This window comes from Elephas maximus, chromosome 20 (assembly GCF_024166365.1).
Source record: "Elephas maximus indicus isolate mEleMax1 chromosome 20, mEleMax1 primary haplotype, whole genome shotgun sequence".
Taxonomy (NCBI): Eukaryota; Metazoa; Chordata; class Mammalia; order Proboscidea; family Elephantidae; genus Elephas; species Elephas maximus.
In genome coordinates this window covers 27073251-27099307 of record NC_064838.1, presented here as the reverse complement: position 1 = coordinate 27099307, position 26057 = coordinate 27073251, and the positions used below count along the sequence as shown (strand labels likewise).

Genomic DNA, 26057 nt, shown 5'->3' with positions numbered 1-26057 from the left:
CCTTTGCAAAGATCCTGTAACCTGGACCCTCAGAGTGGCCTAGTTCTTATTCTTACCAAGACTGGGTCTTTAGTTTTTCTTTGGCTCCTGTGCTCTATCCTGTGTCATTCTAATTAACTCCTTTTTGTGTGCTCAAGTTAGCCAGAGTTGCTTCTGTTCCTTGCAATGGTGAGCACTACCTGTGACAACCATGGGAGCCAACAAATCAGACAAGTTTGGGTGATGGTGCCTATGGAACACTTTCTAAAATTATCTTCAGCTTAGTCAGGCTGACTAATCCAGGGCCTCATTTATCATTTGATGAAGCTGAGATAGTATAGGACTTCCTCAATGCATAAAGTTTGAAGCCAGGCCTTTTAACATTTTCCACCACATCACAAAATTAGTGACAGTCTTCCTGGTTGGTTTGCTATGGCACAGAGGCAGGCAACTGATGCAAAATTCTACTTCAAAGACCCCTTTGATCAATTAATCAATGAGTATTTATTGCAAGGCACTGTGCTGGGCACTATGGAGAGTACATGGAAGATAAGACCAAAGTCCCTGCCCTCATGGAGCTTACAATCTAGTTGGGAAGACAAGGCATACATACAAGGACAATTAAGTAACAATACAGGAGTTAAGTTAAAATGCAAGACAACAGTACAAGAGATTTCCAAAAGTCGTACCTGATTAATTACTAAATGAGGGGTATCAACAGGGGTTGCAGCTAATTCAGAAGAAGGACATCACCAGGGACTGAAGTATGGGGAAGCTTCATAGACGAGCTGAGGCAGGAGCTATCTTAGGACAGCCGGCATCTGGATGGCAGAGGGGAGCTGGGAGGCCATTTCAGAAAGAGGCAGCCATATGACCAAAAGGCACAGAGGTGAGACCAAGGAAGCTATGTGCAGGGGCCGGTGAGGGCTCAGTGTGGCTGGTACAGAGTTAAGTGGTTATTAGATTGAGAAGGGCCCTGATGCTCCAGTTTAGATTTTATCCTTTTAGCAATGGGGGAGGGGGTGTGGGGAAAAAACCTTATAAACAAAAATAAAACAAAAAAACCCAAACAGATATACTTAGAGTAAATACACAAAAGACTTAGCTAATCAAGAGAAAATATTCAAGCTTTATCTTCAGGACATTTCTTTGTGGATTTTGACTCTCTCTGCTTCCAGAGAGATTTGAAATGGTGTCTTCAGGGTGTCAATGCCAAAAGAATAGCTCTGGGTCAACTAGCTTTGGGTCATGGCCAGAGACTTTTGAGTCACTCCATGATCCCAAATTATAACTAGCTCAAGGGCGAGCTAACAAAGTCCCTGACATGCAGGCAGGAAAAATGCTCCCAAAAGACAAGAATCTTTACAAATGACAGAATATTTATTAACAATACCTTAAAAAAAAAGATTACATCTGCTAGATCACTGATAAGTATCATTTACACTGGGGTTGGGAACTACCTGGGGTATCATTTTTTTCATTCATTTTATTATTTTGTTAATTTTTTTTTGAGTGTGGTTTTTAATTTTATTTTATTTTAACATAGAAGTAATCATATCAAACTAAGAAAGGAACACAGCTTGAAATACTGACAATATTTTTTTTCTGATTAACACCCTAATTTTTACACAAGTGGAATCCTGATTATGACTTTATTGAATAAATATAGCTAGAAGGTTGAAAACTGAACTTCCATGGTTTGTAAGCAAAAACAAATTACAGGCAAATTTGAGTTCTCTGAGAAAGAAGAAAAGGTGGTAGCGTGTTTACATGTGAAAATTTTTATAGAAAATTCCATTGCCTTCTATATTCACTGTTCCACTAGTGTCAGCTTACAAAACCTCACCCATCATAACAAATAGTTCTTTTCATAAGAATATGGTTTTGTTGATATTGTCATTTTCCAATGTGTGATTTTTAAGATGTAGAAGACAGAGCTTATAAAGCAACTAGGCTACCTTATTGCAAAAACAGGAGAATCGTCAAGTACCATACAATTGTACTAAAGATCTTTATAGAGTCATATGAAAAAATTCATTGCGGCAACTATTTGCTGAAATAGAAGATATCTGCCAAACTCCATACACGATTTTGATTCAAAAGAAGGGCTCTATTAATAAAGAGCTATACATATTATATATAAGAAAGTTGGTAAAGAAATGATGACCCCATCAACAAAGAATTAGTTTTTTTAAATGTACATTCAAAACAGATACAGTTGAAGATAGGAAAATGGTCTTTTATCCTTTGAAAGACTTGGTTGACTATAGTTTACTTTTGGTCTATGTTACTACAGGATATGTAATTGCAAATTTGACGTCTAAGATAATGCTACAAAGACAATGGTAACTGAATTGCGTGAAAAGAAAATCTTACTGTACAATGCTAAATTCAGGGATGGGAGTATTGCACAAGGTACCTCGTCGGCAGTATGTTTAGATTTTGAGATTGCAGCCATTCCTGAAACCATCTCAAGTTGGGTTGAACCATGGAATTCACACTAGGATGGGAAAACATACTCTACATGTTAAAAGGACTTAATCCAATTCATTAACCATCAAAGGAGTCATTACCATCCAGCAGCCTTGAGTTACAGACCAAGTCTTAGCAGTGCTGCTGCTATGTCCTTATAAAACTGTACAAGTCATCTGCAATTTATTTACCAAGATGAGTTTCCAATTCTGTCTTTAAAGGAAATTATTTTCAAATAATAGTTGTATGTATGGCCCATAGCATTTTACAGCAGAGGAAAAAATGAATATCTACATTACATGTTAACTTTAAAAAATTCTATAAAACACTAAATATATAATAAAAAATATGCATATAAGGACATATGTAAACTGCTTTGGTAACATCGTATTACAGATGTTTTCAGTGCATTGCAGAGTTTCCAAAGAAACTTCAGACAAAGCTAGATCTGCTTTGAGGAAGTACTGTATAATGCCATTCCTAAAGAAGCAAAGAACATTTTTTTTCCAGTAATAAGATGTACTTGAACAACAATATTACTTAGTACTGGGTATCTTCAAAACAACTAGCTAAACGTTGCTTATATTATAAACAGCAAGTCCTTGAGATAACTTTTGTCATAAACTGGACCTAGCTGTGAGGGAAATCATTATGGTACTGATGGCTGACAGTGTACATGCATTCGAAGTGGAAGCCCCGGATCCTCTGGCGTAGGCATCTGAAAAGAGAGAGAGAAATTCACTCAAAATAGCCTGGTTGTGACTACAAAGAAAAGAGGGGCTTTGGGGCTTCTGGAAACAGCAGAACTAGCTGCGTTTCCTGGGAATGATCATATCTTTCCAAACAAGTAAGTACAGTTGCTTGTCCAGTGAACTCTGACTCATGGCAACCCTGTGTGTGTCAGAGTAGAAATGTGCTCCATACGGCTTTCAATGGCTGATTTTTCTGAAGTAGATCGCTAGGACTTTGTTCTGATGTGCCTCTGATTGGACTCGAACCTCTAACCTTTTGGTTAGCCGCGAGCATGTTAACTGTTTGCGCCACCCAGAGACTACGATCACATCTTTGTGACTTCTTAATATTATTTCTAGGAGCCTGGGTGGCACAAGTGGTTTGCGATGGGCTGCTCATCTAAAGGTTGGCGGTTTGAACTCACCCAGTAGCTCTGCCGGAGAAAGGCCTGGTGAACTGCTTCCGTAGAGACTACAGCCAAGAAAACTCCATGGAGCAGTTCTACTTTGTAACACATGGGGTTGTCATGAGTCGAGGGCTGGCTCAAGAGCAGCTAACAACATCATTTCTATAGTTTCTTAGCTATGAACCTGGGAGCAGCTTATGGGACCTCTATGGACCTCAGCTTAAGCATTTGTAAAGGGAAAATGCCCACATCTAAGGTGAGAAGAAACATCAATATTACTAGTAACAATACTGACAAATATTATGACGTATCGATGATGCAGTAAAATAACAACTGCTACTCTCTTTTGAGGGGACATTGGTAGTTCAGTGGTAGAATTCTCTCCTTTTATGCTGGAGACCTGAGTTCGATTCCCAGCCAATGCACCTCGTGTGCAGCCACCACTGGTCTGTCAATGGAGGCTTGTGTGTTGCTATGAGATTGAACAGGTGTCAGTGGGGCTTCCAGACTAAGATGAACTAGGAAGAAAGCCCTGTGATCTGCTTCTGAGAATCAGCCAGTAAGAACCCCGTGGATCACAGCAGCCCAATATGCAGTCAGTCATGGGGCAGCACAGGACTGTTCAGCACTTTGTTCCATTGTGTATGGAGTCTTCATGAGACAGGGGCCAATTTGATGGCAATTAACAACTCTCTTTTTGAACTCTATCTTTGTGCTGAGCACAGATCAATATGTCACTTAATTCTTTTTTTTTCCCCCCATAACTTAATTTATTGAAATTTGGTTTATGGTAGATTTTATTTCCTCCAATCCTAATAGAATAGCTCAGTTTTGGGTGACAACCAAATCATACTCTTAAATGTTGTTATCCGTAGCAGGACTTGTCTTACTTTCTGTCTCTCTTCCATGTATTCTTTCCTTGTGAGTTTTATAAATGTGTGCCAAGTTCCCTTTTGCTCTTTTTTTGACTTTTTGAGACACTCATTACCTAACCTTCCTTCAGTATTTTCCTTGCCCATTTGGCTACATTGCAATAGCTGCACAGTTTCTGCTTCTTCTTTTTTTTTTTTTTTATCATGCTTTATGTGAAAGTTTAGAGTTCAAGTTAGTTTTTCATGCAAAAATTTATACACACATTGCTATGTGTCATTTAATTCTTCAAGAAACAAAAACAAACAAATCTATGAGGATCAGGTATCATTATTACCCCCATTTAACAGATGAGAAAATTGGCCCAGAGATGTAGGGTAATTGGTTTAAGATCACTCAGCTAGTAAATGGCTGAATCAGGATTCAAACCCATGTCTGTCTAAATATATCCTTTTTCTCCAAACAAAATAATCTCAATCCTTTTTTAACTTTTTTTTATGGGTCTTATATTTTTCACAGCAAGAGGTCACCAGCTGTCATTCAGGGCTTCATCAAGATTATCTCTGTGACCAACATAATGAAAAATTCCTTAAGGAAAGAGATCCTGCCTTACTGAAAGTTACATCCTTATGATCTATTATCTACACTTTTTTAGTATAATTACTTAATATATATTTTTGTAATGAATGAATCCAAGAATCATCAGACAGACTGAAAAAAAAACTCTCAAAATTATAAGAAAGTATGAATTCAGACTTTAACAAAGTGAGATAAATAAACCCCATAGTAAACCTCAACCTTGTGTTTTTTGTGGCCTGCAGATTACATCTATCTCTAAATCTGGCTCTTTTTCAACAGAAGCAAAAGCAGTTTTTAGTGACATGTAGAATTCAATTCTCCTTGGTTTTTTGAAAGAAAAAAAATGGCTTTAGTGTTTGCATGCAAAAAAGACAGGCTAAATATAAGCTACAAGACCCTGGGTGGCACAAAGGTTAAATGCTTGACTAGCCAAAGATTTGGTGGTTCAAAGCCACCCAGAGGAGCCTCGGAAGACAGCCCTGGTCACAACCTTGAAAACCCTCTGGAGCACAGTTCTCTGCACACATGGAGTCCTCAAGAATCAGAATCAACTCGCTGGCAGCTAACAAGAACAATAGCAAATGTAAGCTCCATCTAGAAACACTCGCAAATCACCCCAAAATTGTGCAGCATGGTACTGTGGAGCCTCAGTTTCCCAACTGAATGGAAGTTCTGTTCTATTTGTTAACATTAACAAACACTGATTCCCACCTATATGGAAGGCAATTCAGAAGATGGGTGAAATGACCAATGAACTTTTTCTCTTTCGATTTGAGGTAACCAAATTTTGTAGAGGCAATTAACATTGCTTAAAGGATGCTTTCCTATAACTTGGTGTCAGTAAGGTACCAACAACTGGAAAATAATATGCTGCTGACATCTTTGAAAAACAGTATTTGCAAAAACACAATTGAATGTATTTGCTCAAAAAAAATCCTCATTGTTCAACAAGATTTGAAAATGAAGGTAATCTTGTCTACATGTAAATATATGCATTTATGTGCCTATGTAACATAGACACATCCAAAATAAATAGTGTTAAGTTCAAAATATATTCACCTAAAGGTTAACTGGAGACAGACAAACTGCTACAGTATATTTTAAAAGTTTTTGCTTTTTCCTGCTGACCCAACTGCATCATGCTTTTACTATTTAAGCTATCAGCTTGGGGCTATGTAGAGGCAAACCACATGTGCCAATATATGAAAACCGATTGAGTTTAGGCTGCTATAATCTGGTTATTGATTGGCAGTTGATTAAATCTGTCAAAACTGGTCAAACAGTTGGTTTTGCAGGAAGCTGCTGGTGACCAGTAACATCAGTGGTCTTCAGAAGGGGATGCCATTGCCCATTTTTGTTACAAGTCTTCCTTTATGGGCTTAGTTTCTTTCAAGCCCTGACTCATCGGGAAGGCTGATTAGGCAGGCAGAGGAAGGGAGAAAACGTATTTCCTTACTTGATATCTTTGGAATTCGAATCTGTTCGCTGCTGCTGCCATCTCCTCCATCGCTGAATGGCTTAATTTCTATTATATAATCTTCATCAAAAGGCAATGAGAGCTCCACCGATGTTTTATTTGTTTCAATGACAGATGTGCTGCTTTGTCTGTTCCATCTGTACAAGACCTGACAATACAGAAAGAACAGGTGTCACCTGCTGTCATCAGAAAGGCCCCAAAGATGGAGCATTCATTTATTTTCACCTCTGGGCACCAGCACAATGCAGTGATGCCGAGGTTGTCAGGCTGCCCGTACGCATTTGGAAGCTGCATCTATAGTGAGGGGCATGTCAGCAGCCTTTGTATTGTGAAGAAAGAGTTTAGAGGACAATGGAGCATGTGGCCAGGCAGCATGATTCTACCCACGTGCAGGGTGGCCTCATATAACCTCTCTGAGGCTCAGCTTATACACTTGGAATAACGGGGAAGATGAATACCTCCTTAAGTACACATAAAGGATCCCTGGTGGTACAGTGGTTAAGAGCTAGTCTGTTAACCCAAAGGTCAGCATTTCAAATCCACCAGCTGCTACTTGGAAACTATATGGGGCAGTTCTACTCTGTCCTGTAGGGTTGCTGTCCATCAGAATTGACGTGATGGTAACGGGTTTGGTTTTTTGGTTGCAAGTGCAGATAAAGGATCCCTGGTGGTGCAACAGTTAAGTACTTGGCTGCTAACCTGAACGTTGGTGGTTCGAACCCACCCAGTGGCTCCATGGGAAAAACACTCCATGAAGATTAATGCCTTGAAAACCCTATGGGCAGCTCTACTCTGTTACATGGGGTTGCATGAGTTGGAATTGACCTGATGGCACCCAACAACAAGAAGGATGTATAGGGAGTTTCTTGGTGGTGCAGTTAACACACCCAACTACTAACCGAGAGGTTAGAGGTTCAAGTCCACCCAGAGGCATGCTGGAAGAAAGGCCTGGTGATCTACTTCTAAAAAATCAGCCATTGAAAACCACATGGGGCACAGCTCTACTCTGACACACATGGGGTCACCATGAGTTAGGATGGACTTGATGGCAAAGTGGTAGTGGTGGAAGGATATACAGAGTTCAGTTATACATCAAAGGCTTTGGTATCAGAGTAGAACTGGCCACTGAGTGACCCTGAACCACTTCGCCTCTTTGAGTTGCAGTTTTCTCATCTGTAAAATGGGGACAAAAATGCCCACCTTTCTTGGGTGTTTTCAAGGCTGGATATAGTGAAGGGCCTGGCTCAAAGGCAGCATGTAAGAAATAGGATCTATGAAGGCTGAAAGGGGGCAAAAGTTAGAAACATATTTGGCAAAGGTGAGAAGCACAAGGCAAACCTGATATGTTATTATTCTTATGAGTCCTTTGAAAAGAGTACATTTCAGCAGAGAGGGAAGATCTCCGGGAGGCAAGGGCAGTAACTCCCTTCTTTCTCCCACTGGGACTCATTCTTGAACTACGTAGAAGAAAGGGCAATCATTGTTACATGGCAGTCACTGTCACTCCCAAAATGTCTGTAGCTTGCAATAGTCCCACTTATGCTTTTTTGTTTTCATTCTTGGCCCAACTGGGCTTGAGATTGGGTTGGTAAATGATTTGATGGGTGGTCAACTAGCTCGCCTGAAAACAAATTCACCTGCCTGGGACCACCTACCCTGATTAGTATAAACTCCAATCAGAAACAGGAGGTGAAGACCTAGAAAGTCCATCTATGTTCCTGGATACAACAATAATGATGATGACAATAACTATAAAACATTTGCTGAGTGCTTCCTATAAGTCAGGTACTTTATGTACATCACCATGTTTAACCATCACAACAATCCTACCAGGCAAGTATCATTGTCCCTTTTAATGAGGAAACCGAGGCCCAGAGATGTCTCAGAGTTGGTAAGCGGCAGGATGAGAACCTCCAAACCCCCATTCTTTAACCACGAGAGCCCACCCACCACCTTGACAATAAAAAAGATGGAGCTGGATGAGATCAGTGGTTCTCAGCCCTGGCTGTACATTAGGCCCTGGGAGCTTGTAAAAATACTGATGCTCTAGCCCAGTGGTTCTCAATGGGGATGGGGGGTGGTGGGGCGGGGGGGACAATTTTTCCATGCAAGGGGGATGTGGCAATGTCTGCAGAAATTTTTGGTTGTCACAGAAGGTGCTTTTGGCATCTAGCGGGTAGAGGTCAGGGATGCTGCTCAACATCCTACGATGCACAAGACAGCCCCCACAGCAAAGAATTATCCTCCCTAAAATGTCAATAGTGATGAGGTTGAGAAAACCTTCTCTGGCTCCCTGCCAGCCTGACTCAATGAACGTTCTAGAGGTGGGGCCCCAGGGTTTGGCCCATTTTAAAAGATCCTCAGTAATGTTAAAGCGCACCCTGGGATGGGTCTCACGGATTAGATCAGCAGTTCTCAAACCTGAGCATGTATCAGAGCCACAGGGAGGGCTTGTTAAAGAACACATTACAGGCCCGCTCCCAGCGTTTCTGATTCAATAGGTCTGGCATGGGACCCATGAATTTGCATTTCTAACACATTTCCAGGTAACGCTGATACTGCTGGTCCAGGGTCCACACTTTGAGAACCACATGATTAGCTAATCCTTCTCTACCAAAACCAAACCCATTGCCATGAAGTTGATTCCAACTCACAGTGACCCTATAGGACAGAGTAGAATTGCCCCACAGGGTTTCCGAGGCTATAAATCTTTATGGAAGCAAACTACCACATCTTTCTCTGCCAGAGCAGCTGTTGAGTTCAAGCCACCAATCTTTCAGTTAGCAGCCAAGCATTTTAACCACTGCACCACAAGGGCTCCCTCAATCCTTCTCTAAGACCCCCTAAAAATGTTGACTTCCTGAGATTCAAGACATAAGGCCACTCCCTCTAACTCCAGACAAAAACAAACCCAAGTAAAATTCATAAAATTCCCTTAAATGCCTTAGATCCCATTTTTCCTCTCTGGCATTTCATCACCTTAATTTATGTCTTTCTAATGCAAGGTGGAAAACACAATTTCCTTGAGGTGGAAAGATTCACGCTTAGTCCCCCTCGGCCCTGGAGCCTTCGTTGTATCAGGCTCAGCATCCTCTTGGTAATACCCAGGCTCAAATAAATCCTCAGGCACCTTCAAGAGTGTCAAAGCTTCTCATCACGGCCCTTCAGGAGAATGGGCTGGCTGATGGAATGCAAGGTCACACCTAGCTTTGAAGAATAAATTGCTTCTTTGATTTACGTCGGGTCCTTGCCAAAGCTTGGTGAATCCAACTAGTTTCAGATATAAATCCAAAAGAAATACGTCCAGGAAAAAAAGCAGCCCTTTGATCTGCACTGCTTATTAGTCTTGTAATATTAAGGCCTGCAGTGGAGCCTAAATCAGGGCCTGTAAAACCTTTATTTACAGCAAATACTTGGCTCATCTGATCGACTGAAAGTCTGGGCTTGCATTTCATATAAGCTTGGGGTGGAAGGCAAGGAGAGAGAGTGAAATAGTGGGAATCATGATAATAGTAACAAACATTATTGAACACTTACCATGTGTCCAAACGCTTTATGTTCTAAATGCTTACACGGGTTACCTCTTGGGGTAGGCATTGTTAGCATTCTGATTTTAGAGACGTGGAAACGGAGGCCTAGAGATGTTAAGCAATTTTCTCAGGGTCTTAAGCCCTGGTGGAGCGATGGTTAAGAGCTCAGCTGCTAACCAAAAGGTTGGCAGTTCAAATCCACCAGCAGTTTCTTGGAAACCCTATGGTGAAGTTCTACTCTGTCCTGTAGGGTTTCTATGAGTTCAAATTGGCTTGATGGCAACGGGTGCTTTGGGTATGGCCAGTAAGTAGAGAACCCAGTATTCAAACTCAGGCAACTTGGCTCCAGAACCTGCATGTTCACTAACATCAACTTTACCACCACCTGTGAGGCTGTGGGCAAGTTGCTTCCCCTCTCTGGTCTCTGTTTTTATGAACGCAAAACAAGGGGGTTAGACAGAGCAAACTTCTAGCCTGCATATGTTGTTTGTCTCTCATAGTGCTTATATATTTTTTTTTCTGACTTAGATGTCATTTAAAAACCAAGAAATTGTTTATTAAAAAACAACTGGCTGAACTGAGAAACCACTGCCTATTTTGAATAATCATAAGCTCCACAGTACGTCACAATTCCCATCACTTCCTATTGTGTTGTATTGGTATGTATCTACCTCAGGGCCTTTGCACACCCTGTTCACTGTGCTTAGAACACTCTTTCCCAGAGAGCTATCTCCCTCCCTCTTTCTTTCAAGGTCCAACTGAAATGTCACCTCTTGAAAGAAGCCTTTAAATAAAATAATAAGCCTCTCCTGTCCAGCCCACAGCACTCTCTATTCCCCTCCCTCTGGTTTATTTTTCTTTGTAGTACATTATTATCACTTGACAAGTTTGTTTGTTGCTGGCAGGAAGAATTAGAGTGTCTAAAAGCAGGGACTCTGAATCCATCCTACCTATGTTCAGATTCCAGGCCTCGACATATCAGCTATGTGACCTAGGCAAGTTACTAAACTTCTTTGTGCTGTGGTTCCTTTATCTATAAAACTGGGGATGATAACTGCACATACCATAGGTTATTAACAAAGTTAAAATGACTTAAACAGGGTGTGGAGTGTTTTAACGTTAATATTTACTCACTCATTCACTCCCTCAGTTATTTATTTATTTACAGTATTTGTTGAATGAACCGAGTCAACCTGACTCATTTTTGGTGCCTGCCTGGCTCTGGAGGCAATTGAATTTGTGATACTAAGATCAGATATTCTCTTTTTAGCCCTGATATCACAAAGTAGCTTAAGGATATATGCTGGCAGAATATTCTGAGCCTCAAACTTTCTAAAGTCAACTTCTTACTTAGACTGTCCATGTAAGCAGAAATTGCATGAATCCAGACAATGTAGGTGAAAAAGTAAAAATAAACCAACCCACACCTCACTGCCTCCAGTATTTAGAAGGAAAAGTGAATGGTGGAAGAAGCAAATCTGATATAAACGATAGCCATTTTTAAGAGTTAAATTCTCTATCAAAGAACAATTCTTGCATGGTAATTAGACCCACATTTTATTCAGCCTAGAATCTCACTTCTGAAAAAGACATCGGGGGGTTCCTGAGGTATATCATAAGAGGTGCCCTTCCTTTCTCCCCCTGCCCCCCAAAAAACCAAAAAACAAAAACATACCTAGGAAAATTAGATTATTTTAATTTCTGTAGTGTATACATCAAAGAAACTAAACACCAAAAGAAACTAAAACATAAAAAAGTAAAGTACGTATAAAAATGAACCCTAATTCGTGGGCCTAGGGCCCTCATGTTTTTTTTTTTACAAGAATTCTCTTATTTCTTTCATGTGCTAGGGAGAAAAAGTACTTATCTGTCTATAGGTGTACTCGATCTAACTCTCTATATTTATTTATATTCAATTTTCTTATATTTAAATGTAAATTAATTTATATTTACATTACATATCCCCAAACATTTACACATATTTGTAGCAATTTAATATCTATAGCCAGTGAGTGGGATTCTCTGGAGGTATAGGGAGTCTGGCTCGTTTAGTCTCAGCCCTAATAAGAAAGGGAGTAAATGAGTTGGAAACTAAGAACTCAGAAAGTGCCCCTTCTTACCATCTAGTCTAACTTCCTTACTCCCTGTTTCCTCCAGTGTCATCAAATATGGTTTCTGTAGCATTTCACACAATTGACACCCATTCATAATGATCTTTCCTTAGATACAAATTGCCAACATGGGCATGCTACTATATTTTCACACATAGTAGTCTAGATCTAGAAGATACAATGGACCAACATGAAAAACCATATTTGGAAAAAAGTGTCTAAATCTGTGGCTTAAATAAACCCAAAACCAATCCTGCTGTCATCGTGTCAATTCTGACTCATAGTGACCCTACAGGACAGAGCAGAACCGCCCCATAGGGTTTCCAAGGAGTGGCTGGTGGATTTGAACTGCTCTTAACCACTGCACCACCAAGGCGGTGGCTTAAATAGTAACCTATTTAACCACCCCCGATATGAAAGTGTTCCAGAGTTCCCTAGTTTTAATTTCATCCAATGTTTTATTTTATTTCTTAGAAATAAAAATATTTTCCCAAAGTCCTATGCCAAGCTCAACAGGTCTTTTCTGGGAGGTCAAATGCTTCTGTGTTTATTTTGACCTGCTCTATTCTACCATATTCTGCCTGATTCTGTCCTGTCTGAATCTTCTAGGTATCTGCAAACCAGCTGTTGAGATAAAAAATATAAGAAGGGCCTTCTTGGAAAGGTGCTACCAACACAAACTCATTTGAGGGTTTGTGAGAGCCAGCAGGACTACAAAGAAATGGCAAGTAAATTATAATTGTTACCCAGTTTCTCTTCTAAAACGCCTACAATCTTCCAGACCCAGTTCACTGAAGCAACTTCAGCTTGTATACTAATCCCCTGCCCCTGTGAAAGCTGAGGGCACTCAAAGTCACTTTACTCAATGGACTTCAGTTTTCGCATCTGTAAAATGAAGGGGTTGACTAGATGATCTTTAGCCGAGCTGGCGTTTAGTCTGCTTGCCTGAAATACTTTAGGTAGCTCCCTGCCCTTAAGTGTTGTTTCTGTACCAGCCTGAGAATGAGCTTAAAATCAAGTTAAAGTTTCACCCAAGAAACTCGTGTTGCTTCCAAGGGACTCCTAAAGCTTTCTGCATTTTTATTGTGCTTTCTCTACCTGTTCTAAGGGGCAAAACTGGAAGCAGGAAAGAAGACTTTCTCTCTCTCTCTCTTAACACCCTCCTTTGATTTTAGTTAAATCAGTTCTGCCATTTTTTTCTCGTGGTTATAAAGGTTCTGGCAGTGTTAGCCTGGGTCAGAATTACAAAGTTGAAAAGGTCTGTCTTCACTCTAACCTTCTCTTCCTTTCTTCTTTTTAGTCTATTCTTCATTCATTCACCTTGGAGCCTACCCAACCCCATATGTCTCACGTTGTGCCACGTGGGTGAGAGAAAAATAGTCAATGGCTTGGAGGGTCTTCTGGGTCCCTTTCTAATCACATTATGCAAAGCTCCACCACCTACTCTGTCAAACTCCTGATGCCAGCTCTGGCTTTACCAGCTTCTTTCCCATGGATCCATGCACCTTAAGCAGTACCTAACAACAGTGCATATCAATTACTGTCAACATCTCTGTATAAGAAATATCACAAACTGGTAGCCTGTATTCTTTTTTTTTTTTTTTTAATAATTTTTATTGTGCTTTAAGTGAAAGTTTACAAATCAAGTCAGTCTCTCACACAAAAACGTATATACACCTTGCTACACACTCCCAATTACTCTCCCCGTAATGAGACAGCCCGCTCTCTCCCTCCACTCTGTCTTTTCGTGTCCATTTCACCAGCTTCTAACCCCCTCATCTCCCCTCCAAGCCGGAGATGCCAACATAGTCTCAAGTGTCCACCTGATCCAAGAAGCTGACTCCTCACCAGCATCCCTCCTCAACCCATTGTCCAGTCCAATCCATGCCTGAAGAGTTGGCTTCGGGAATGTTTCCTGTCCTGGGCCAAGAGAAGGTCTGGGGGCCATGACCACCGGGGTCTTTCTAGTGTCAGTCAGACCATTAAGTCTGGTTTTTTCATGAGAATTTGGGGTCTGCATCCCACTGCTCTCCTGCTCCCTCAGGAGTTCTCTGTTGTGTTCCCTGTCAGGGCAGTCATTGGTTGTAGCTGGGCACCATCTAGTTCTTCTGGTCTCAGGATGATGTAGTCTCTGGTTCATGTGGCCCTTTCTGTCTCTTGGGCTCGTAATTACCTTGTGTCCTTGGTGTTCTTCATTCTCTTTTGATCCAGGTGGGTTGAGACCAATTGATGCATCTTAGATGGCTGCTTGCTAGCGGTTAAGACCCCAGATGCCAATTGACTTAGATGTCCCCTGAAACCATGGTCCCCAAAGCCCTGCCCCTGCTACACTGGCCTTCGAAGCATTTAGTTTATTTAGGAAACTTCTTTGCTTTTGGTTTGGTCCAGTTGTGCTGACCTCCCCTGTATTGTGTACTGTCTTTCTGTTCACCTAAAATAGTTCTTATCTACTATCTAATTAGAGAATACCCTTCTCCCACCCTCCCTCCCTCCCTCCTCTCGTAACCACAAAAGAATGTGTTCTTCTCAGTTTGAACTATTTCTCAAGATCTTATAATAGTGGTCTTATACAATATGTGTCCTTTTGCAGCTGACTAATTTCACCAGCTTGATGCCTTCCAGGTTCCTCCATGTTATGAAATGTTTCACAGATTCCTCACTGTTCTTTATCGATGCATAGTATTCCATTGTGTGAATATACCATAATTTATTTATCCATTCATCCACTGATGGGCACATTGGTTGCTTCCATCTTTTTGCTATTGTAAACAGTGCTGCAATAAACATGGGTGTGTATATATCTGTTTGTGTAAAGGCTCTTATTTCTCTAGGATACATTCCGAGGAGTAGGATTGCTGGATCCTATGGTAGTTCTATTTCTAGCTTTTTAAGGAAGCGCCAAATCGATTTCCAAAGTGGTTGTACCATTTTACATGCCCACCAGCAGTGTAGAAGTGTTCCACTCTCTCCACAGCCTCTCCAACATTTATTATTTTGTGTTTTTTGGATTAATGCCAGCCTTGTTGGAGTGAGATGAAATCTTATTGTCGTTTTGATCTGCATTTCTCTAATGGCTAATGATCGTGAACATTTCCCCATGTATCTGTTGGCTACCTGAATGTCTTCTTTAGTGAAGTGTCTATTCATAGCTTTTGCCCATTTTTTAATTGGGTTATTTGTCTTTTTGTAGTTGAGTTTTTGCAGTATCATGTAGATTTTAGAGATCAGGCACTGATCAGAAATGTCATAGCTAAAAACTTTTTCCCAGTTTGTAGGTAGTCTTTTTACTCTTTTGGTGAAGTCTTTGGATGAGCATAGGTGTTTGATTTTTAGGAGCTCCCAGTTATCTAGTTTTTCTTCTGCATTTTTAATAATGTTTTGTATACTGTTCATGCCGTGTATTAGGGCTCCTAACGTTGTCCCTATTTTTTCTTCCATGATCTTTATCATTTTAGATTTTATATTTAGGCCTTTGATCCATTTTGAGTTAGTTTTTGTGCATGGAGTGAGGTATGGGTCTTGTTTCATTTTTTTGAAATGGATATCCAGTTATGCCACCACCATTTCTAAAAAGACTGTCTTTTCCCCCATTTAGCTTCTATGGGGCCTTTGTCAAATATCAACTACTCATATGTGGATGGATTTATGTCTGGATTCTCAATTCTGTTCCATTGGTCTACGTATCTGTTGTTGTACCAGTACCAGGCTGTTTTGACTACTGTGGCAGTATAATAGGTTCTAAAATCAGGTAATGTAAGGCCTCCCACTTTGTTCTTCTTTTTCAGTAATGCCTTATTTATCTGGGGCCTCTTTCCCTCCCATACGAAGTTGGTGATTTGTTTCTCCATCTCATTAAAGAATGTTCTTGGGATTTGGATTGGAATTGAATTAAATGCATAGATTGCCATTGGCAGAATAGGCATTTTTATAATGTTAAGTCTTCCTATCCATGAGCAAGGTGTGTTTTTCCACTTATGTAAGTTTCTTTTGGTTTCTTGCAGAAGTGTACTGTAGTTTTCTTTGTATAAGTCTTTTACATCTCTGCTAAGATTTATTTCTAAGTATTTTAGCTTCTTGGGGGCTACTGTACACGGCATTGCTTTGGTGATTTCCTCTTCAATATTCTTTTTGTTGGTGTAGAGGAATCCAACTGATTTTTGTATGTTTATCTTGTATCCCGACACTCTGCTGAACTCTTCTATTAGTTTCAGTAGTTTTCTTGAGGATTCCTTAGGGTTTTCTGTGTATAAGATCATGTCATCTGCAAATAGAGATAATTTTTCTTCTTCCTTGCCATTCTGGATGCCCTTTATCTAGCCTAATTGCTCCGGTAGGACCTCTAACACAATGTTGAATAAGAGCGGTGATAAAGGGCATCCTTGTCTGGTTCCCGATCTCAATGGGAATGCTTTTAGGCTCTCTCCATTTAGGGTGATGTTGGCTGTTGGCTTTGTATAAATGCCCTTTATTATGTTGAGGAATTTTCCTTCTATTCCTATTTTGCTGAGAGTTTTTATCATGAATGGGTGTTGAACTTTGTCAAATGGCTTTTCTGCATCAGTTGATAAAATCATGTGATTCTTGTCTTTTATTTATGTGGTGGATTACATTAATTGTTTTTCTAATGTTGAACCATCCCTGCATACCTGGTATGAATCCCACTTGGTCATGGTGAATTATTTTTTTTGATATGTTGAATTCTATTGGCTAGAATTTTGTTGAAGACTTTTGCAACTACGTTCATGTGGGATATAGGTCTATAATTTTCTTTTCTTGTGGTGTCTTTACCTGGTTTTGCTATCAGGGATATGCTGGGTTCATAGAATGAGTTTGGTAGTATTCCGTCTTTTTCTATGCCCTGAAATACCTTTAGTAGCAGTGGTGTTAACTCTTCTCTGAAAGTTTGGTAGAACTCTGCGGTGAAGCCATCAGGACCAGGGCTTTTTTTTTTGTTGGGAGTTTTTTGATTACCTTTTCAATCTCTTCTTTTGTTATGGGTCTATTCAGTTGTCCTGCCTCTCTTTGTGTTAGTTTAGGTAGGTAGTGTGTTTCTAGGAATTCATCCATTTCTTCTAGGTTTTCAAATTTGTTAGACTACAGTTTTTCAGAGTAACCTGATATGATTGTTTTAATTTCACTTCGGTCTGTGGTAATATCGCCCATCTTATTTCTTATTTGGGTTATTTGCTTTCTCTCCTATTTTTCTTTTGTCAGTTTGGCCAGTGGTTTATTGATTTTGTTAATTTTTTCAAAAAACCACCTTTTGGTCTTGTTAATTCTTTCAATTGTTTTTCTGTTTTCTATTTCATTTAGTTCAGGTATGATTTTTATTATTTGTTTTCTTCTGGCACCTGTGGGTTTCTTTTGTTTCACTCTTTCTATTTGTTCAAGTTGTTGGGATAATTCTTTGATTTTGGCCCTTTCTTCTTTTTGGATGTGTGCATTTATTGATATAAATTGGCCTCTGAGCACTGCTTTTGCTGTGTCCCAAAGGTTCTGATAGGAAGTGTTTTCATTCTCATTGGATTCTCTGAATTTCTTTATTCCATCCTTAATGTCTTCTATAATCCAGTCTTTTTTGAGCAGGGTATTGTTCAGTTTCCAAGTGTTTGATTTCTTTTCCCATTATTGATTTCCACTTTTATGGCCTTATGGTCAGCAAAGATGCCTTGTAATAGTTCAGTGTTTTGGATTCTGCTATGGCATGCGTTATGACCTAATATGTGGTCTATTCTAGAGAGTGTTCCACGTGCACTAGAAAAGAAAGTATACTTGGTTGCTGTTGGGTGGAGTGTTCTGTATATGTCTATGAGGTCAAGTTGGCTGATTGTGGCATTTAGATCTTCCGTGTCTTTATTGAGCTTCTTTCTGGGTGTCCTGTCCTTCACCGAAAGTGGTGCAGTGAAGTCTCCTACTATTATTGTGGAGCCGTCTATCTCACTTTTCAATGCTGATAGAGTTTGTTTTATGTATCTTGCAGCCCTGTCATTGGGTGCATAAATATTTAATATGGTTATATCTTCTTGGTGTATTGTCCCTTTAATCATTATATAGTGTCCTTCCTTATCCTTTATGATGGATTTAACTTTAAAGTCTATTTTGTCAGAAATTAATATTGCCACTCCTGCTCTTTTTTGATTGTTGTATGCTTGATATATTTTTTTCCATGCTTTTCAGTTTTAGTTTGTTTGTGTCTCTAAGTCTAAGGTATGTCTGTTGTAGGCAGCATATAGACGGATCTTGTTTTTTAATCCATTCTGCCACTCTCTGTCTCTTTATTGGTGCGTTGAGTCCATTTACATTCAGGGTAATTATGGATAGGTATGAATTTAGTGCTATCATTCTGATGTCTTTTTTTTGTGTGTTGTTGACAGTTTCTTTTTCCCACGTGATTTTATGTGCTGAGTAGATTTTTTTTATGTATTGTCCTTTCCTCATATTTGTTGTTGTTGATTTTGTTTCTGCTGAGTCTGTATTTTTCCCTTGTATTTTATTTTGCTGAGTAGGATAGTTTGATCCGTTGTGGTTACCTTATTAATTACCCCTATTTTTCTAAATTTAAAACTAACTTTTATTTCTTTGTATCATCATATCTTCCTCTCCATACGGAAGGTATATGATTATATTTCTTAGTCCCTCTTTATTACTTTAATGTTGTCTTCTTTAATATAATAACATCACTGTTACCCTGTTTTGAGCTTTTTATTTTTTTCTTTTTTGTATTCTTGCTGTGTTTTTTTGGATTTCCCTGTTTGGGTTGACTTCTGGTTGCTCTGCCCAGTGTTCTAGTCTTGGGTTGATACCTGATATTATTGATTTTCTAGCCAAAGAACTCCCTGTAGTATTTCTTGTAGTTTTGGTTTGGTTTTCACAAATTCCCTAAACTTGTGTTTATCTGGAAATGTCTTAATTTCATCTTCATATTTAAGAGACAGTTTTGCTGGATATATGATTCTTGGTAGACAATTTTTTTCCTTCAATTTTTTAAATATGTCATCCCATTGCCTTCTTGCCTGCATGGTTTCTGCCGAGTAGTCCAAGCTTATTCTTATTGGCTCTCCTTTGTAGGTGACTTTTCGTTTATCCCTTGCTGCTTTTATAATTCTCTCTTTATCTTTGGTTTTGGCAAGCTTGATTATAATGTGTCTTGGTGAATTTCTTTTCAGATCTACCTTATGTGGAGTTCGATGAGCATCTTGGATAGATATTTTCTCACCTTTCATGATATCAGGAAAGTTTTCTGCCAACAAATCTTCAACAATTTTCTCTGTATTTTCTGTTATCTCTCCCTGTTCTGGTACTCCAATCACTTGTAGATTATTTCTCTTGATAGAGTCCCACATGATTCTTAAGGTTTCTTCATTTTTTAAATTCTTTTATCTGATTTTTCTTCAAATATATTAGTGCTAAGTGATTTATCTTCGAATTCAGAAATTCTAGCTTCTACTTGCTCAATTCTGCTCCGCTGACTTTTCTATTGAATCATCTAATTCTGTAATTTCATTGTTAATCTCCTGAATTTCTGATTGCTGCCTGTCTATGGATTTTCCAGCTTATTAAACTTTTTGTTATGTTCCTGAATAATCTTTCTAATTTCTTTAATTGCTTTATCTGTGTGTTCCTTGTCTTGTTCTGCGTATTGCCTCATTTCCTTCCTGATGTCTTGAAGGGTTCTGTATATTAAACTTGTATTCTGCATCTGGTAATTCCAGGAATGCACTTTCATCTAGAAGATCCCTGGACTCTTTGTTTTGAGTGTCTGTTGAGGTGATCATGGTCTGTTTCTTATGTGACTTGATATTGACTGTTGTCTCCGAGCCATCTATAAGTTATTGTATTAGTTTATGCTTGCTTCCTGTGTTGTAGCTTCTTGCTTTGTTTTGTTTTGGTATACCCCTATGGGTTACTTGAGTGAGCTAGCTTGATTATCTTCACCTTTAGAGCTCTGACGTTCTGTCCGCAGATGGCTAGAGCTGTTATCTGGTATATCAGTCTAGGAGTCCATTCAGTTTTCTTGTATGAATTCAGCTCAGGTTTCCAGATAGGTGATCATCAAGTGTGTGGTACAGGCTCTGTCCTACAGTCTCAGAGGGGCAGGGGTGATTGGAGTATATACCATTATCTGGTTGCAGCAGGGGGCCATGCTTTGAACAACACAGGGGGCTGAGAACCGACCCCCAAGTATCTCTGAGGAAAGTGCGTCCATGTTCCCTAGGGCGTGCAGCTGGGTGGGTTCTGCAGAGGGACCATGGGCACCCTAAGTTTTTGTTTGTAAGGACTGGGAGGTACCAGTTATCTTTGGACCCCTGTCGCGGGTGGCTGGGTGACCTGAGTGGAGCTACCAGTCCTTAGGTCCCTGATGTGGGTAGGTCAGGACCTTGTTTAATAGGCAAAGCAATGTCAAACATCAAACACCTACCTCTCCACCACATAGCTGAAATGGTTGGAGTCTGCTAACAAGGGCCTATTCTCCCAAAATAGGCCCACACAGGTCCATGCAGAAGGGAAAGGTGCTCAAAGTCCATGGATGGTTTGTCCCCATAGAGGCGCCACTTCTGTCCTGAGCTCCTCCGGTTAGTGTAGCTAGCAAATTACCTTTTCCCCAGTTGCAAATTTTTTCCTTCCCCAAGGCCGGGAGTATGGCTCTAGGTGCTCAACAGGGCCTATCTCAGGCCCAGGTAATTCAGCCACTGAAGCCGGCTTGGGGGTGGGGGGAGCGGTAAAATGTACAGAAGTACTTAGCTTTTGCTGAGAGTCCTGTTCTTCTCAGGTTCTGGAGGTGTGAGTAGGCTGTGTGGTTGGCTGCTTCTCCCTGAGGAAACTGTGGCCGAACACTAGTACTAGCCTGCTGCCACCGCTCTGGAAATGCTGCCTGTGGGCTCCTCGTGATTCAGGTCCAGTAACTCCTCTCCACTCCTGAACAGTCTCTTCCTCCCCTGCCCCTCAGTTCGTTTTCTAAGCTTGCCTTTGAAGCTCAGGGCTTCCAGCTTGTCGCAAATATACTTGTTTCACTTGTTTTTTAGGGTCTTTGTTGTAAAGAGGGCTCGCCAGAAGCGTCTGTCTATTCCGCTAATCTTGGCTCCACCCTAGCCTGTATTCTTGATTAAGCCTGTAGACCAATTTTGTTTGGCCTACATTATATTGACTCAAACATTGTTTAAAATTCCACTGTGGAAAACAGTTTATCAGTTCCTCAAGAAGTTAAATATAGAATTACCATATGACCCAGGAATTCCACTGCTAGGTATATACCCCAGAAAGTATGGACTCAAACAGTTCTTATACACCAGTGTTCATCCATCACTATTCAAAACAGTCAAAAGGTAGAATTAGCCCAAGTGTCCATTAACAGATGAAGGGATAAACAGAATGTAGTATATACGTATAAAGGATATTATTCAGCTATAAAGAGAAACAAAGTTCTAATACATGCCACACTGTGGGTGAACACTGAAAACATTTTGCTGAGCAAAATAAATCAGACACAAAAGGACAAGTATTTTATGTTACCACTTATACGAAATACCTAGAATAAGCAAATGCATAGAGACAAGAATTTATTGGTGGTTGCCAGGAGGTGAGGTGGGGAATGCGGAGCTGTTGTTTGAGGGGCACTGGGTTTCTATTTGGGGTGATGGGGAACTTCTGGAGACTTATAGTGGTGATAGAAGCAGGACATGGTGAACATAATTAATGTCACTGAATTATATACTTAAAAATGGTTAAAAGGACTTTTTTTGTTTATATGTCTTTTACCACAACAAAATATAAAACAAAATGGAGCAAGTTGCCCACATTTAAGACTTGAGGAGATCTTATATAAAAATAAAATCTTCTGCCAACACTGGAATATCTGGGACATTGTGCCAACTTTATCACAAGGCAACAAGTGGCAGGGAGGGATTTGTGGTTCCTACCTTTGGAAAGGAACATATACTTTCTAGTGGGCCAGAGCTTCCACCGAGCCTGCCTCAGCCATTTATGTTTTCTTCTGGGCATCTATGTTTGTACAATCTTGTAAATACAAATTTCATCTAACTTATTTTGTAAATGGAAGACCATTTTCCAGGGCTCCTGAAAATTTTGACTTCCAGGCTTTCCTACTTTAAAAAAAATTTCAAAATGATAGGGCTAGTTTTATAATCTTTCTTTTATAATGAAGACTATGGGATGGTTCATGAAAGTTGATTTGCAAGTCCTTTTTCATTTGAAAGATTAATACAAAAACACAGGAGGTCAAGAGCATTGTCAATGTAACCTAATGTCTAAAAAACCCAGTGCCATCTAGGATTCCTCAAAAGCTTCATTTTGGTCTTTTACTCATAACACTTCCAGGATTTAAATGGACCCAAAATGCCATACACTTTTAATTGCCTTCTCGGTATTTCCTTTTCTAACATTGCACTGGGTGGTGGTCTAGCTAATACTTGATTATTTCCAGTGATAGGGTATTTTCCAACTCTCTTTGAAACTAAGTCCATTTTTGAGGAGCTTTGGCTACCAGAAAGTAAAACTGAGCCAAAAATTTATCTTCATGTAGCTTTCATTCTTTGGTTTTGTTCTTTGGAAACTTGAAGAACAATTCTAATAAGTCTTCCTTACAACAGCCCTTCAGATATTGTAAGTGGTTATCATGTTTTTGAGTCTTTTTTTTTTTTCTTTTTTCTTTTTCTCCAACTAAATATTCTCGGTTCTTTCATTCATTCCTCACAGATGTTTTGAGTCAGCTTCCTAGTTATAATCTTCTCAATGCATGCTATAGTCTACAAAGATGGTTACCACCATGTCCTTCCCTCCCTGTACATGCATGCCATTTCTCACATTAAGAGATGGAATCTAATTTCCCTCCCTTTGAATCTGGGCTGGCCTCACAGTAACCAGTTCCATTTGTAACCTTTAAAAGAACTGGTAGTTTTTGCTTCCTCCCTCTTGGAAGCCAGCAGCCATGTAAGAAATCTGACTACCCTGAGATCACCATGCTGTGAGGAAGTCCAAGCTACCAATGTGGAGAAGCCTTGTAGAAAGAGTGGTGCCTGGCCAGCTTCAAGCTTTACCAACTATCCTAGCTGAGAAATCAGACATGTGTGCGAAGAACTATCTCCATCATTCCAGCCCTAAAAAATGGCCCATTTTGGCCCAACCCAGATGGCAGAATCATGAAAAATAATAAATTATTTTTTAGCCCATTAGTTTTAAGGTAGTTCCTTAGAAATGGATAACTAAAAATCTTGTCAAAATGTTTATAATTCCTTTTAATTGTGGCACCAAGACTACATACATTTCTTTTCTAGCTCTTTAAAGGCTAGTTCAACATTTATAGGATCAGACAAATGGATTTACTGAGAAAGTCTTTCCTCATATGGACAAAAATAATTAACTATTAGTAATATCGAGAAGTTACTATTGTTGATTAAAAAAAAAAAAATACCACCACGACAAGAATAAGAGAAAGCTGTAACAGAAATGTTAAAAAAGTTGTTCTTCATGATTTTTTTAGGAGACTTAACCACAGGTTAGATGTTTCTGATGGACTCTGCCTGAGCCTAAAATTTAGGTGATTCCTAAATCCTGGCCAGTTGTCTTGGATCATTTATTTAAAACTCAGAACAAATCACTTTGGGACAGAGAACCTGGTTGGTGTGATTCATGAAAAGAAACTGTACCCCACTAACAGCAGGGTCGGGTGCCTTTGCAGAAAAAGAAAATTACCCACTTTGTATCCTTTTACTTCTGACTCATTATCCAGCGCCTTCACTTGATCCCAATTCAGGATGATTTTGGAGTCCGATGAATTCCATATGATGTTTCCAGGGGGTTGACTTGGTGCTATAAAAAAAAAAAATTAAGATATAAGAAGTCACAGATTATTAAGTCTAAATGGATTCTGAGGAATATCTCCTTACTAGAATTTGAGAGTGGAGGCAATTTAATGGGCTATTGCACTAATAGGTGTCTTCAAGGTCACTAAAATCTGACGAGATATAATACTGCAAATGGAAGAAGATTCAGCTGGTCGCCTAACACTTATAGCTAAAAGAAGTAGCCCTTCCCAGTGAGAACAACATTTATCTTTCTGTCCTCGGAAGCAATGAATTCTGCATGGTATTCAGAAAGGTTCAGTTAAAATGCTAAGGTAAATTTGAATGCAAATTATTATACCAATTAGTATGCAAATAACCATTGAGAGGTGAGGGTGGGGAGTGAGCCCGGGATATGTTTGATGAATCCCCAAAACATTCATAAACACATTTTTCCTTACGTGGCTTTCTGGTTGTCACGTTGACCGTGGCACTGGAGGGACCAGTCCCGGCGGAATTGTATGCTTTGACAGCTAAATGGTACAGCGCGCTGCCTTTTAAGTTGGTGATTTTTGTCGATGTGTGATTTCCAATTGTTCGTATTTTTCTAGCATTTTCTTCCTTATCATCATGTCTCCAATATTTAACCTGAGGAAATAAAAAGGAAGACCTTGGTATGCTTACCAATAGGGGATATTCCCAGTGCCATCAGTGAGGTAATATTTCATGCAGGATTCTTATGTTGGAGTTAATTTTCTACACTAATTCATAAGTCAAACTTCCAAAACTAAGTTTTGTATGTGCTGAGAAATATCCACAACAGGAAAACGCCCCTTTTGGTTCCTAGCTTCATAGTAAGATGGTGAATTGGTACAACAATTGCTGGTTATTTTCCCCTTTACTCCGCCTTTTCTTTAAGCCCAAGTGGTCCAGGCAGATCAGAAGTAAAAGCTCATTTTAAATGAACTGCATATATTTTGTAAAATACCTCCAGTGTGTAACACAGAAAAAGAATAGTCTCACCGCTGAACGTTCAGTGCTGTCATTAGCACTCAATTATAAGTCAGGGATCTAAAACAAATGCCTCTAAATGAATTTGGGTTGTTTTTTTTTTTTTTTCCCATCAGGGTATACTTGGGAGGCCTTGTTGAGGAGTATGGACTCTTTCCTAGACCCAAGGTACATGTCTCTTGCCTACCTCATAACCTTGTATCCGTCCTATATTCTTCTCCAGGGGCGAGGCCCAGAAGACTTCAATGTCTGTCGCAGAGAGGCTTCTGGCAAAGATGCTAGGTGGTGGTTTGGTGGGTTCTGCAGGTGAATACGGAAAATGTTACTACTCTACTGATCAGCTGAATCACAGTTAGCTTCTAGACAGTGACCACATAAGGTACAAAAAATCTGTGGTTATAAAAATGCCCTTAATGACTATAATCTAAATATTCATTTTATAGAAAAGCAATGGTTAACAGCTTGGGGGTGTTGGTGGTGGGGAAGAGACTTGTCTAAGGTCTCTGGGAGAGTAGAGTCCCTAAGTGGTGCAAAAGGTTAATGCACTTGGTTGCTAACAAAAAGGTTGTAGGTTCAAGTCTACCCAGAGGCACCTCGGAAGAAAGACCTAGTGATCTACTTCTGAAAAACCAGCCATTGAAAACCCTATGGAGCACAGTTCTACTCTCACACAGGGGGTTGCCATGAGTTGGAGATGACTCGAACACAGCTGATTTAGTTTAAACTGGAAGGAAAGTAACCCAAGGATGCTTAAGTTTAAGCAACAAATTTTCACAGCCAGCAATTCCCTTATGGTACATTTGTCCTAATTAGCATTTGTCATAGGTTGTAGTCAGTTGTTGTCACTGGATTACAAGAATGAGAGAAGAATGAGAAAGGACAGTCAACTGTTTTGACTAAGATTCAGGAGAGCTGGGTGACAGTTCAGGTCTACACCACAAGCTGCATGATCTTGGACAAGTCACTTATACTCTCTGGGTCTCAGTATCCTCAGCAGCAAAAAATATGCTGGACCAAGACTGTTGCCCAGTTTCAGTTATTTTTGCCAGATTTCTGCTATGTATTTAATATTTTCCTTTTAATAGTCTTACT

At 39.7% G+C, this 26057-nt stretch overlaps 1 protein-coding gene across 7 annotated transcripts in view; it reads right to left on the bottom strand.

Moving 5' to 3' along the window:
• Nucleotides 1–2709: 2709 nt before the first annotated feature.
• The window catches only part of CNTN4 (contactin 4), a 1107632-nt gene continuing 1084284 nt past the window's right edge, over nucleotides 2710–26057 (bottom strand). For all 7 annotated transcript variants that reach the window (XM_049862392.1, XM_049862391.1, XM_049862390.1 and 4 more), the window contains 5 exons: nucleotides 25153–25265; nucleotides 24416–24602; nucleotides 23870–23982; nucleotides 6495–6663; nucleotides 2710–3169 (listed from right to left, as the gene is read on the bottom strand). In XM_049862392.1, coding sequence (XP_049718349.1) covers nucleotides 3069–3169; nucleotides 6495–6663; nucleotides 23870–23982; nucleotides 24416–24602; nucleotides 25153–25265 — 683 coding nt within the window. In that variant the 3' untranslated portion in view covers nucleotides 2710–3068. The remainder of the gene's footprint in view (nucleotides 3170–6494; nucleotides 6664–23869; nucleotides 23983–24415; nucleotides 24603–25152; nucleotides 25266–26057) is intronic.